This window comes from Lissotriton vulgaris, chromosome 7, assembly GCF_964263255.1.
Source record: "Lissotriton vulgaris chromosome 7, aLisVul1.2, whole genome shotgun sequence".
NCBI classification, from domain to species: Eukaryota; Metazoa; Chordata; class Amphibia; order Caudata; family Salamandridae; genus Lissotriton; species Lissotriton vulgaris.
This window is the reverse complement of record NC_141695.1, coordinates 1281172921-1281188204: the sequence shown is the minus strand read 5'-3', so window position 1 is coordinate 1281188204 and position 15284 is coordinate 1281172921. Positions and strand designations below refer to the sequence as shown.

Here is a 15284-nt window from a genome sequence, read left to right as displayed (position 1 = left end):
TGTGGGGAAGAGTGGAACAATACTGAGCAAATCGAAATGGAAGGTACAATATGGGGTATTCAAGGCCAAGCATTGAACAATCCCTGATAGTATTGGCGAAAAGAGGGAAACGACTAAATAAGGTTCTTGGTTGTCTAAGAGCTATGATTATCACAGGAATTAACTGCACAAGATTTGTCCAGGAGGTTATCTTACCTTGCAGGGCGAAGCAAGTCCAACATAAAAAATATCATCTTAGAGTGTCCATCTTGGCACATCTTCAAAGAGTTGCATGCAGTCACTGCCTCACAAAGAAAGAACAACTCTGTGTGTTTCTGGAAGGCACCAATATGAGATTGCGTCCACGAATTAAGCCCTACCATTTAAGCATGGAGCTTGAACAAATGATTCGTAGGTTAATGAGAAGGAGGTGTTGCTTGCAGTAAGTGAACAGCTTGGAAGGCATTCCATGCCAAAGAATAGCGGCTGCTTAAACCGAACTACATTCAGAAGCTTGTTTTTCAACGGGTAGTATTGCAGCAAAAAGATACATAACAGGACCGTGCAGTACCTTTGTTCACTAGAGAGATGTCCGGACAAAATCTTAGTTTAAAATTATGAAAAGGAAGCCTAGACCATTCCTGAAGATCATTAAATCTAAACAACCTAGTCCGCAACTAGATATTCATGACGAAGGCTTTGATTACCAACCTCCCAAGCCTTACAATGCTGGGTAACTGATAATGGTGGCAGTGAAGTTATTGTCTGGGGGCATATACCTTAATATCTGCACCCATGTGGAAAGACTGTTTACTGGTTCTTCCCCATAAAGAACTGTTGAATTCCCATATCTGGGGTCCATTGCCTCTATTGTGTGGAACGTGGATGTTTAGGGCATGTGGAATGTGGCATTCTTGAGCTGACTGGTTAATAATGAGTTACATTTCGACTTCACACTTGTGCATGGACCACGATGGCGGTCTTTTCTGTGTTAAATTGGTGATCTCTGACATCTGTGTCTGCATGCACTCTTTTCCTGTCCCCCCCCCCTTTCTTGAAACATGTGCACTTGGTATTAGGCCTTGGTGGTGAACTTTACTCCGTTCGCGGAGTTTGCAGAGTTTTTCTGCACTCCGCAGAGTGCAGAAAACTCTGTTTCGCGATATGCAGCGGAGTTATTCCTAGCTTGCGATCGCAACGCTAAGTTCGCGAGCTGCCGCTCGGGTAGAATTTCTACCCGAGTGGCAGGAATGCCAGCACAAACTGCAGTTCGCACTGCACTCCGCCACTCGCGGAACTCTTCGAAGTTTTTTGTTCACGGAGTTCCGCATAGCAAAATTCCACGAACTACGCCCAGGCCTACAGTTGGTATGTTGAGGAGGTTAGCAGCCAATTCCCTTTTTGACATTGTTTACCCTGGCTGGATGATATTTAGTCACTTCCCATTTCCCGCATTGTGGCCATCTCCTTTGACAAAGGAGCTGGTGCTGGACTCATGACTGAGCGAAAACGCATTTAAGCAGTCCGATCTTGTCCTGCCTGGAGACCCTGCGCTCAAAAGCCTGCAAAATCTAGGCAGCTACAGGAACAGGATGCTCCTTTATGATTGGAGGAGCAGAGATATTTTTAATAAATTGTTTAATGTTGCAGAAGATTAATGCCGGAGAAGTCTGGTACAGGGCAGGCTGCCAGCGCAAACCTAATGGGTTGATTGAAAAGTCTGACTGGAAACTGGATAGTCATTCACGGGAACACATTACTACGAGGTCTATTAGATGCCCCTTTTTAGTTGCATCCCAATACTTTACAGAGAAGTAGCTCTAGTACTCCTGCTGTTTCTGTGTCTAATTGGTGGGGGAGGGGATGACCGATCATAATTTTTAGGCCGAGGAGAAAAAACTAAAAAGTGTGCCAAATCCCTGACAGATAATTCTACCTTAAACTATTGCAGATTGGATTTCCACACAGTATCTCGCAGCACTCCATTGGTGGCTCTTGAGGGCCTAGGCAACATTTATGAAGCACTTGTTATTTGTACACCAAAATGCAGTATGGCTGGTTGGGCATCCTTAACATGCCTCAAGCACCTTTCGGTGTTCTGTGCGTTAGCCACCGTGAATGGACATGTGAATGCTACATGCACTTTATAAAGCAGTAGAGTGTGACAGAAAACTGTAGAGCTACCTCAAAACAAATAAAGAACGTTTTCCATTTGTTTAGAAGCACACAACCCCTGGCTGCACACAAAATGTAACCATTTGTGGATATTCCACATATAGACAGGGACTAGAGTCCAAGCAGTAACTACCAGCCTTTATTGCAAATGCCATTCTTTAATGAGCCATTCTCGTACATGCAAAATAAGCTTATGAGTGAACATTGTGGTAGGTGGAAGCTTGGCTGTAGGAAGTGACAATTGACTGTGGTATGGATCCACTTTCCTCCTGATGCCACATATCCCTAAATCCTAGAGTGCAACCTTCCGCCTTGTCTGCTGTTGTCATTACTGCTATCACTTCCCACCCTCTCAATATTTAAAGTCTGTTTTTCTTACTCTCCTACTCTAAGCCCTGCCCCTTCATTCCTCTCTCGGGCTACATTCCTTCCATCTACTTTCTCTAGCCCACATTTCTTTTGTGGTCTCACTTTCCTCTCTTCTCTATTGTGTTCCTTTCTTCTGCCTCACCTCCAGTTCTTTTTCTCTGTCCTTCCTGTCTGCTACTCTCTCACCTCCCTCTCTTTCTTGCTAGGTCAGACCCCTGGGAAATCAGCATCACTCTTTATCCAGCAACTGCGGAAGACCAGGAGTCTCAGTACGTGCGCGTCACCCTACATCTCTCCGTGCCACCCGAGGTACTGCCCTACCATCCCTGATATTGCACCCTGAGATTCATGTTCTAATTGACTTTGCACACTGAAATATACTCTACATTGTGTGGTTTTTGCAACTAGCTTTTCCACTTTTACATAGGAATCCACATGTAGTTGCAATAAGGTGGCGGGCCCGGTAAATTAACAATGTCAATCCTATCTAGTTTTGATACTTGCACTAAAGTTAATTGACCTATCTCTCTTGTTACTTACAAGTTCAGGTCTGCCATTTAGCTTCTTGAATGGATAATTTCAGGGCAAGTCTGCTCTTATTATATCATGTTTAAAGGAGACCATTTTAGAAAAAATAGTCAGTTTATTAATTATAGTAAAATATTCATGTTTTTATTTATTTTTATTTTGGTTTAATTTGGTGTTGTTGGGTTGTATTGATTGATGGAATGCAAAACGACTGAATGATAAGAGAGTTGAAGGAAAATATGTAGATGATTAAGACCACATACACTATGTTCAGCGTCCCAGTTGTTTTCAAGAGGCCTAGAGACTCTGATGTCATTTTCCAATGTCATAAAAATATTTATGCTAAAAATTAATTGACTTCTAAATGTATTTTTTTTTTAAATGTATTTTTATTTTACAACTAGTATTGTACACAGCCATCGCCTACAACCCGGAGGCCGGCAGCGTTAGGTTCCCTTCCGGAAGCTCCCACTTTCTCTAGATACACAGCCTTGTAGCCGACAGCCCGGAGGTCCGGCGGCGAGTCGGTTATGTACATTCCAGTAGTTAATAACCTATATTGTAAGGCTGAGAGCATCAAAACATTCATGTTGGTTGGGCTGCTGGACCTCATCAATACTTCTCGGGTACTGCCTCATAAGATATCTATACAGCTGTATACTCCCTGTACTATGTGGATTAAATTGAATAAACAAACTTCCAACTCCCCCTCCCCCCCCCCCTCCCCCCCTCAACCGTTCTTAGGTCCTCGGGACTGTGTATGCCTGCAAAGTTGTTAGCTCTCACTGTTGCCTGAGTTCCATTAGCTGAACCAATAGTCATTCCAAGTGTGACAGACTGTATGTCCCAGAACCCCGCTGTCCTGCTCAGGGAGGTCATGTGTCAATATATTGTCCTCTCGTGCCCTCCCCCCCCCCCCCCCCCCCCCCCCATCCTACCCCATCTGCGCCCTGGCGCTAGCCCCTATTCCACTTGTTGATCTAGTATGTTTCTCTGCTTATACATCCTCTGTGGGTTCACAAATGTCTGGCATTGCGTCAACCTCACCCTTCTCCCCGGCAGCGCCACTCCCGTTGTCACTAGTTCGAAGGTGCGTTTGGTATAGACCCCAGAAGTTCTTCGCCGACTCTTGGGGGGGCAACAATTTGCTGTAGTGTTCTGACTGCGTACAGCAGTATAGCATATCATGCGCCCATCGCTTTGCTGTCGGTAGCGGACCTTTCATCCAGCAAAGAGCCACCACCCGTCGTGTTATTAGCAATCCATGTCTGCAAGTCGTCATATCGCCTTTGGCAGTCCTTGTGAGTGACCTAGCAGTGCCAGCGCCTGATCCGGGGTCAGTTCAATCTCCAGTATTTCGCTCAGTTTCGAGAATATGTTGACCCAGAATCTCTGTATGCCCGGGCACAGCCACGCAAGTTGTATGAAGTCCGCTGTTGGCTCGTGACAGCGATCACACTCAGCTGACTGTCGCAGACCGTATTGTTGGAGTCTCTCCGGAGTGTAGTATACTCTCTGCAAATACTTAAAGTGTATCAGCCTGTGCCTCCCATTCAATGACAACGTCTTAGTGTTTGTGCAGCAGTAACGCCACATACCATCATCTATTGTTTTCTGCAGATCCCTCTGCCAGGCTATTCTAGCAGCCGAGAGTTGCTGCTGTCTGTGCGACAAAGCTAACTTGTACAATCTCGTGATCAATTTCCGTGGGGAGTTCGTATTAATCACGTGTGTGAGTTCCCTAATCTCAGGTGGCTCAGCCATGTCCGGCCCCAGTAGAGCACTGCGCACCCTATGGAATTGGAATCTGGTAAGTAGCGGGGTAGCGTCTGGGTCTGTTGCCACCTTGTCCCAAGATTTCACTTTGCCTTCCTCTAACAGGTCGCCAGCGCGAGCGATGCCCACCTTATGTAATGCCTGCGTGACTCCCCGTTCTGCGAGCGGCGGCAGCCATATCATCCATTCAAAAGGCATGTTAGGGGAGTATAATAAATCACAATCCTGGATGCGTAAGAGGTGGTGCCATGCATGATTTGTTGCGGTGAGGGAGTCCTGGATGCCCGTCCTGCGATCCACAGGCCCGAAGACCATGGCTGGGAGCGGGAGAGGATCTGCAAAGAGACGTTCCATACGTATATGTGGGGTCATTGAATCACCATGAATCCACGTATGCAGGTGGGCAGCCTGGGCTGCCCTGTAGTACAGCTCCAGATCAGGCACGCCCAGTCCACCCAGCTCTTATGGAAGCGTAAGGGTGGTTCATTTCAATCTGGGTTGTTAGCCTCCCCGTGCCAGTCTGACAAGGAGTTGTGTTAGGGTTTTGAAGGTTTTGGAGAGGACCATCGGAATGGCACTAAACAAGAATAAGAACCTAGGCAACACCACTATTTTCATGATTGCTATGCGCCCCATGAGGGATAAAGGCAATTTACACCATTTCTCCACCTCGTCCTCAAGCCTGCTGCAAGCCACTCCGTAGTTTTCTCTTAAGAGGATTTCAGGCTCTGTATGAAGCTGAATCCCCAAATACCGCACCGACTCTTGTGTCCATTGTAGCAGGCATTCCATGTCGAAATGACATGTCGCTGGAGTCGGGGGGGGGGGGGGGAGGCAACCGACTTCGCCCAATTGATTTTCAGGCCTGACAGCGCTCGAAGCGCACTACCTCTCGGAGTACCGATGTAAGATTAACCTCTGGATTACGCACATAAAGCAGAGTGTCATCCGCATATTGCTAAATGTATTTTTTACTAGTGTTTTAAGAGAACTTGTTTAGAACTGCGTCTTGACACTCACCGTCTTCATTGTGTATGTACTTGGGCTACTGATTCATTAGGACTAGAAATCTTTAAACTGTATACTCAACTTGATAAGTTTTTGTCTAGCACATAAAGGGTGCCGTTTCTTCTCCGAGCTATCACAACAGGATAGACAAGCATGCACATTGGATATGGAGCACTCTTAGGGAAAAGTTACTTGCTTGTAATGCAAGATCTCTACCATGGATTTGTTTTTTTAATTCATGAACATGTGAATATCTCCGCTTGTATGGGGGACCTTAAAACACGTTTTCATTCATAAAAAAGTACATTTCATTGATAAAAGCCAAAAGCGGTACAAAAGGCTTGGCAGTTCGGGCTGGACTGTTCCCATGAGGCACAGGGTCAGACTGATTTGCATATAGCCATGTCTGAACTGGGGTGGCAGAGTGGGCTAAAGAACGGTGATGGCTGTTAGGAGGGGCTACTTAGGCAGCGAGGAGCCGGCCGCCGACGGTGGTAAGGGAGACAGTGGCAGTGTCGACCGAGCTACTTGACGCCTGCCAGTGCTCCAAACAGAATAGTAATTGTAAATTTTAACTGAGAACTGTGAAACTTTCACTTTTTAAAATTGTAAAAATGGGACTTGATAAAATTGTACTCGTTTATTTTTAAATTGGTGTTTACCTGCTACACACTACCTGAACTAAAACAGCCTGTTTTGCTGATACCTGCACACTTGTTGGGGGAACACTGGGTCGCGTTTTACCGGCACTACACCACTTCCGCTTTCCACATTAGCGGAGTGGTTAGCGCTCTAGCCTGCTGTTAGGAGGGGCTACTTAGGCAGCGAGGAGCCGGCCGCCGACGGTGGTAAGGGAGACAGTGGCAGTGTCGACCGAGCTACTTGACGCCTGCCAGTGCTCCAAACAGAATAGTAATTGTAAATTTTAACTGAGAACTGTGAAACTTTCACTTTTTAAAATTGTAAAAATCGGACTTGATAAAATTGTACTCGTTTATTTTTAAATTGGTGTTTACCTGCTACACACTACCTGAACTAAAACAGCCTGTTTTGCTGATACCTGCACACTTGTTGGGGGAACACTGGGTCGCGTTTTACCGGCACTACACCACTTCCGCTTTCCACATTAGCGGAGTGGTTAGCGCTCTAGCCTGCTGTTAGGAGGGGCTACTTAGCCCTCTCGTCGCCCTGAGCGCGCAGCGATCGCGCGCAGGGAAGCGCCAGTGACGCGCCTGAGACAAGCCAGAGAGAGGCCCGTCTGCGCCCGTCCGCGACAGGACGTGGCCGGGGGCCGGCTACCATGTCCAATCACCGAGCACACCGACTACGTTATACCTCACAGGTACTACTAAATATATTGCGTAACTCCGCCAGCGACTGCTCTAACAGGATGATAGACAATATTGAGGGTCCATTTTCCTGTCGTCACTGTAAAACTCAATTCGAGGCCCCCACGAGCATAGCACATATTCCCAATCCTCGCGTTTACATTGATCAACATGATACAAGGCATCCATCTGATGACTCTACCAATACTAAGATTAAGACCACCAGTAAAAACATACTTTGCAATATCAGGTCACTATCAAAACATTCCGTCGAAGTATGGGATCTGATCTCCAGTAGGGAGCCGGACCTATGCTTCTTGACAGAAACCTGGCTTAAACCCCATTTAACACCCGTTATAACACTGGGAATCCCTATAGGCTACAAAATAACCAGGATGGATCGGCCATTGAAAATCGGTGGCGGGATAGCGATAGTACACAAGGAGGAAATCAATGTTAATATTCTGGATGAAATATGTACCCCTGAGCTAGAACTTATGATTTTTAATCTTAACTTTTCTACAAAATCTAGCAGGAAAGGAGCGTTAATATACCGCCCCCCTGGTCCATGTAAAAACACCTCTGTGACATTAATGGAAGCTCTGGCACCCTATGTATGTGACAACTCAGATTTCCTTCTCTTAGGGGACTTCAACATTCACAGTGAGGTCGTAAACAGCTCCGAAGTTAAAACTTTTATTAGTGATCTAAGCTCACTAGGTTTAAAACAGATCAACAAAGGGCCCACCCACACGGCAGGACACACGTTGGACCTAATTTTTACTAACTCTTTATCTATTGAATGTTCCCTCCCGTACCAAGTAGACTGGACAGATCACTATGTTCTGGAATTCTCCACCCCCTTTCCCACCCCTCACACCCAAAAACATCAGACCTTACCCTGTAAAAGAAGACCCTGGCACAGATTAACTCAGGAAAACTTCTGTATAGCATTTGGGAAGCCCACAATGAGTGGAAATGACAACATAGATAAAGCCTTACAAGAATATGAAGAAATGCTGTCACATACAATTGATAAGACCATCCCTCTGAGAACTTTTAAACCTAAACCCACTCCTAAACAGGAGATATGGTTCTCGGAAAGCCTGAGACTATCCAAACAAGCCACACGGAAGTTAGAAAAGAAATGGAGGGTCTCCCGCCTAGACAGCGACAAACATACCTACAAAGAGTCTTTGAAAGCCTACCACAAAGAAATCCGATCAGCACGGAAGAGCCATATAGCCTCACAGCTTTTGGCGGCCGGCAATAACTCTAAGACTCTGTATCAGATTTTACTGACCTTCACTAAACCTACTGCTTGTGAAAGTCCGGAAGTGGCATCGCAACAACTATGCGATAATATTTCTCACTTCTTTACAAACAAAATCGATGCCATTTATGATAAAATTCTACTTTCCAACTTAATATACAGTACCACAAACAACCTCATAATAAACCCTGCTAGCCCTCTCCCTTCTGAGAACTCCCTCTCTGTATTCCCCCCTATCCAGATTGAGGAAGTACTGGCGCTTACGTCCCAGATAAAGAGCGGCTCCCCCACAGACATCATCCCAGCACGTATTATGCCCACTCTAGCCAAAGCCCTAGGACCTACCATCCAGAGATTAATAAATCTCTCACTTAGTACGGGGCAGGTCCCACTTGGATGGAAAAAGGCATTGGTTAAACCTCTCAGGAAAAAAACCACCATTTCCTGGAGTGAGCTTAACAATCTCAGACCAATATCCTTACTCCCCTTCTTGGGCAAAATCACAGAAAAACATGTGAATAAACATCTGTCGAGATGCATTGAGTCTGCAGGAGTACTGGATCCATCACAGTCGGGCTTCAGGCCCAAACACAGTACAGAGACCGCTTTAATGTCAGTCGCAGACGATTTGCATATGTACCAGGATGGGGGGTTCTCCGTCATCCTGGTGCTACTAGATCTGTCTGCGGCGTTTGACACCGTATCTCACCCCATTCTCATGACCAGGCTGGAAAACATCGGCCTAAAAGATGAAGCCCTCGAATGGGTAAGGAGTTTCCTAACCAATCGGACCCAACAGGTAATCATGGGCAACTTTCGGTCAGAGGAAGTTGAGATCACTAAGGGGGTGCCACAGGGCTCATGCTTGAGCCCAACTCTTTTCAACATATATGTGGCACCCCTGGCCAACATCTTGAGAGCATATGGATTTGTTCCTATATCCTATGCTGATGATACTCAACTCCTCTTTCCCTTTAAAACCTTAACACCTGAAATCAGGAACTCCTTCTCCTTGGGAATGAAAGCGGTAGCACACTGGATGTCTTCCAACTTTTTACAATGCAATGTTGGAAAGACGGAAGTCATGTTGTTTGGGGGGGTAAGACAACTCTGGACTCCGGACTGGTGGCCCCAAGATCTTGGCCCAGTACCAGAACCGAAACCATCTGTAAAAAATCTGGGGGTCTGGCTGGACCAGGAACTTTCCCTCAAGCAACACGCCAACCAGGTAGTGGGATCCTGCCTCCACATAATTGGTATGCTACGCAAAATCTTCCCCCTCCTGCCAGATGCCAGCAGAAGAACATTGGTACAGGCACTAGTCATAAGTCGCCTGGACTATTGTAACGGCCTGTTGCTAGCTGCCAATGAGGGAGTCATGGCAAGACTGCAGGTAGTCCAGAATACGGCTGCCCGGCTAGTCCTAAATGCACCCCCTCGCTCCCCTTCTAAGCCCCTACTGGAAAAGCTTCATTGGCTACCCATCAGACAGAGGGCTAAATTCAAGGTATGCTGTACCATACACAAGAGTCTCAATGGTATGGGTCCGACATACCTGGCCACCAAATTTGTCCCCTATCAGCCCGTCCGCCCTCTTCGCTCGAGCGAACAAGGCCTTTTAGTAGTGCCTAGGGCGAGGAAGGCAAGACAGGGCAGTAAAGCTCTCTCAATAGCTGGACCGTCTCTTTGGAACAGCCTTCCTAATTCCTTAAGGCTTTGCACAGAATACCTTCCTTTCAGGAAGATGCTAAAGACCTTCCTTTTCAGCTTTTAGACAGCTTACGTTCTCCCGATTGCACTGTGGCAGATGTCAAAAGCGCGGAGTTGCTCCCACGGGAGTCGATACCAGCGCTATACAAGCCAGTAAATAAATAAATAAATGGATTAAACCCAGATCTTTTGACTGGTTGTGAGTGTTTGATTGATTCAGATGCTCCGTCCATCACCACCCCTTTTTGTTCCAATAGAATGTCAGGTGAAAATAAAAACGCCATAGCAAACTGCTTCTTGAATGTTATCTGAACATCAGATATTGATTATTTTTGGGCCATGATGTACATTTTCCCTTTATATGTAGTTAACACAACAAAGGTGCTTTTTCAAATGTAAAATGTTAATGGAGGAATGCTTCAGTCTACTGTTTGGTTGTCTGTCGTCAAAGAAGAGTTGATATTTAATAAAGTTGTTCATTACACAGGGCTTCAATGACCACATGTTAAGAACCACCTTCTGGCTACAGAAGTTAAGGGAATGTAAGGCTACTGTCTGCAGGATTAAACTTATAGTGGGTCCTAACTGCATTTAAATTATTCAGGTAGTGTTTACTTTTCAGAAGAGGATTGTGGTTAATGAAAGTGCAGTGTTGAAGCTAAGGAGAGTAGTTTGGTACTTGTATAACATCCAGATGTTCATAACCTTGGGATAAAGAAGGCGCCCCCGCAAACAGCTGTTGTTGGAATATGCAATGTGTGTGGCCCTTGAACTTTAATAACCCATGCAACTCTCTCACCTGCCGAACCTGCAGTAGATCAAAAAAGTAAATTACTGTTATGCCCATACCACCTGACTTGGATACAGGCAGCAGGAGGTGTGGGTGAAGATGAGGACCTCTGTTGCCTTTCCAAGGAGCAGGAGGGTTGTGTTGAGTCAACCCCCTAAATCCCTTTGTTAGGATCAAAAGGGTGGTGTGGGGGGGGGGGGGGGGGGTGGCTATTCCTCTTCTCCTCTCCAGCCCCAGCTTTGCTGAATGGCTGAGGACAGTTGCACATGTCCCCTCCCCCCAACTGTATAAAGGAGTCTGGAGTGGTAAGCTGTGTTTTTTTTTGTTTTTCATTCGATCTTCCCAGCAGCAGCTCTAGCTTCTCTCTTAAAAGCTGCCCACCCGTCCATGCCTAAGATCTAGGGATGTTGTTTCGTACTGCCCAACAATGGAGAGATCCCCCAGCTCCCATGGTGTAGCTGTCAAGGGTCTTTTTCACCCTCCAAAAAATAAGAAAAACCTATGGCAGTACCAGACATGATGCTTGACCTGCAGCATTTTTTGAGCCAAGGAGGACCAAGGATCCCGACAGCTTCCCCCGATTACCTCTTTATAATTCCAGACATGGCATACAGGTCGCTGTTAGATGTATGAAGCATTTTTTAAGGGTTAGCTTAACTCCTTAACCATTGATTTTGTGTGCCCCGTTGGTTTCCTCTCAATCATAACTATATAGTTTACAGTTGTATAGTCCTTCAATATCATTGAGGTGCTTATTAGTGACCTAATATACCATAGGACCGAAAGCTGAGTAGTTTCAAAATGTTACCTGGAGCCTAAGATTGAACCATCTTGCATGTTACCTGTTATGTATTTCATATAATATGTCATATTGGATATGTTGATTTGGGTGCAGTTGTCATGATGAAGGCGCTTTTTTTCAAAAGTGAAATGTTTAATAATCGGTAATCAGTAATTGATTGTCTGTAGTAAAAAGAAGAGTTCAGAAGTCCAGGTTTTATTAAAACACGTTTTGCGTTCATAAAAATATTGTGCCTGTAGAAGTGAGGCATTTTTGAAGCTGCAGGAACAGCTAAAATTAGGCCTTGATTGCAAATTTAATGTCAGGATTTCTTTTTAATTTTCACAAACTGAATACTGATCAAAAAGATAGGCTTGCTAAAACTTGTGATTTGGGGTTGTAATTATCTAAAACATCCCAATCTCATGCTTGTAGAATTATTAATTTGGGAGGGAGATCAGTTATAGCCTAGGCCTCTCATTAAATGATACGCCAAATTTCACGGGATTGATGTTGTATAAGGAAAATAATTTCCTGTAAATTAAAATAGGCAGGTTGGTACCACTGCTTTGTTTCTGAATTCAGTGACGATTTCATAATAGGGGAATGTATGTATTAATACACAGGGCTTTGCCATCATGTCTCAGATCTGCCACCGCATACAGGCTGCTACTACTTCAAAAGAAGCTGTAACTGCTCCTAAATACCAAATATTAATGACTGAATGTGTCGTGTTAAAATAATGTTTCTCACTTGGGATTACATTTTGACTTCTCGCACACATTGCACATTTAGATTGGGGTAATGATCTGATTTCTCACATCTGGCCTGCTTTAATATGTTTTCATTGTAGTACCCAAAGAAGTCACCAAAGATCTGCATGCAAAACCCACGAGGTCTTTCGGATGAACATCTTCTCAGGTGAGTCACAGCATTGGAATCCTTCCAGCGGTCATATGACTACATCATTGGCTTAGTGAAAGTGCCTCAGAGCTGTCAGTGAAGCAAGCCTTCAGAAGGGTAAAAGCCTCAGACTTGACTTAACTCAGCCAAATGAATCCTTGAGTGAATGGGTGCATCAGTCCTCCAAAGCTCTGATGTTTTGAACTTGCAATGGCAGGATTCCTCTAAATGTGCCCTCCGTGTTGGGGATTGTGTAAGCCAAAACGCCGGGACAACCCATTTCTGAATTTGTAGAAACATAGTAATAGTATGAGGCAGAGCTGGAAATCTCAAAGTGGAGTTCCTCTGCTGGTGCCCTCTCCTTTAAATCCATAAACTTGTGAAGGAGCGAAGAAGCGTCAGGGTTTTTTCCAGACTCTGTACAACACCTAAGCTTCTACACTAATCCATTATACTCATTGTATACCTCATCTTTTTGGGGAGAATGATGTTCGAGTTTCTGAAGATTGTATATCTGGGGTTTGAATCTTCTGGCTCAAAGTTCAAATACATTTTCACAACACTGTTGAACTCTTAGGTTGGAGTAAGAATGTCTTGATCCATATCTGAGTCTTCCAGGTCTTTATCCATTTTGCATGAAATGTTTAGGAGAAGGAATGTGCTGATCCCTATCTAAAGGTGCAAGAATATTTGACATCCGAACCACCGCAATAGGGCACAGCAGAGTGATGGACTTTTGTCTGCCGAAATCGGAGGCCTAGAAGAAGCCAATAATGAAGAATCCACACACAGTCGCTGCGTGATGGGCTGATGACCTGCTGGTTGTATTAGCTGCAACAGTGGGGTCTTGCCCCAAAGTCAGATAATGGGCACGGAGGATGCATGTTTAGCTACACTATCATCTAACTTGTAGCTTGGCAGTGAAGATAACCCAGTCTTATAATTTTTGTTGAAGAAAAGACCTTTTGATGGGAACCAGCCATTCTTATCGCGGTCTCACCCTGAACCCACTGATGATGGCATAAATTGTTTTAAAAAGAGAAATAATAGCCTTCTGATAAAACCGCTTACAATGAAACCTTGGAAACTGTCCTGTACCTGTGTTCCCAAGATCATTTGTTTATGCCTCCCCACAATGTTGTGCTATTTTACTCTGCTTTTACCAAATTAAAGTTCCGCTAGGCCATCACTACTCCCTAGTGGAAAATAATTTGATGATTGTTTATCTTCTGATCCTTGATCTGTTGACTTGCTAGGATACCCCAGATACAGTGAATCATACCTTCTCCAACAGTCCCCATTGGTGAATGAAAAAGCACTAGGATGAGGAAAGGCATGCTACTGCGGCTGTGATCGATTGGGAGCCAGATGAACCGAAGAATGTCGCGTATAGCAAAGAGTGCCTGCTATATTGTGTTTGACAGGTGTAGAAGGAGGTCATTTTATCTTTGCTCCCTCTGCTATTCCCAAAGGGGAAAGTGTGTAGTAAGTGTTAATATTATCATAGTGTCTTATAAAGCACTCGGCTACCCCAGGGGTTTCCTGGCGCTAGACTGGGATACAGTAAAATTGGTCCCCCCTAGTTAAAACAGCCTGTCTTCAATCTTTGCCGATCTTTTATTTTTTTTATTTTTCAACACTCCTCAATACAGCAAAGCAGGTAGGAGCCACCTTGGCTAAGTGTAGCCTCATGCTTAGCCTGTCATCCAGTCTGACGCTGAGGATTTTTTTTTACCTACCCAGAGCCTCAGGATCGTGCTAATGCCACCATATTTGTGAATTTTTCTTCAGAACCATGATCTCCATCTTCTTGCCCTTTGGGTCAAGTGAGTTTGCACCCATCCATGTGGCGATCTTGCTCAAGCATAAGTTCAAGGTACCAGGGCAATTTCCCTGTGCAGACGACAAAGCAAAGATCATCTGTGTTCTGCAGCACACATAGAAGGCAAGATGGTGGGCGTGTGGACGCCTGTGTGAGCAGCGGCGTTAGTGGCCTCACCACTATCTTCATCGACTAACCTGCTATGGCGTGCTAAAGTTTCCAATTTCTCCGACAATCAACGCAGGCGGGAGTCGGGGATGCGGAGATGCGGAGAGATGTCTATCGAAGTCTCTACCGGGTTTGTTTAGCGGTCTGGCGTCCTGTAAGGAGAGGAGGAGCGTGCAACTTCCACGATACCCGGAGCCCTTGTCACGGACCTCGGCTACTTTCCAGCTTCAATTACCGGCCACAGCGGACAGCTGAAACAGAGCGTGGCGCTCTATCCGGCATGCAAAATATGCCGGTAAAGACAAAAACGAAGCCGAAACCCAAGACCCGCGCTGTGACAGCTGCGGCAGCTCAAGGTCAGGAAGCCGATTTTACCGGCGAAAACACAGGACCTGCAACGGCGCAAAAAAGCAATCCGGGAGGTATCACAAAGCAAAACATGAGCGCTCCCGCTTCTGCTCCAGATCGGGATCAAACCGATGTCTCAATGGTGCATTCTGGGAGTGGCAGTCCCAATCTAGGTGCAACCCCGAAATTGCATGGAATATTTATAAAACCAAATAAAATCAACAAAGGTAAAGGGGAGCAAGAGACAATTTCTACCCCAGTCTCTACTCCAGTTAATAATGACTCTCTACTCTTTACAGCTAGATCGGCTGACACAGCACAGCAGA

General features: G+C 45.3%; 1 protein-coding gene across 11 annotated transcripts in view; it reads left to right on the top strand.

The window, feature by feature from the left end:
- Nucleotides 1-15284, top strand: part of RNF25 (ring finger protein 25) — a 124889-nt gene that overhangs the window by 56842 nt on the left and 52763 nt on the right. For 6 of the 11 annotated variants that reach the window (XM_086931843.1, XM_086931845.1, XM_086931848.1 and 3 more), the window contains 2 exons: nucleotides 2730-2832; nucleotides 12571-12638. In XM_086931843.1, coding sequence (XP_086787969.1) covers nucleotides 2730-2832; nucleotides 12571-12638 — 171 coding nt within the window. The remainder of the gene's footprint in view (nucleotides 1-2729; nucleotides 2833-12570; nucleotides 12639-15284) is intronic. The other 5 variants (XM_086931849.1, XM_086931851.1, XM_086931853.1 and 2 more) reach the window with 1 other exon arrangement.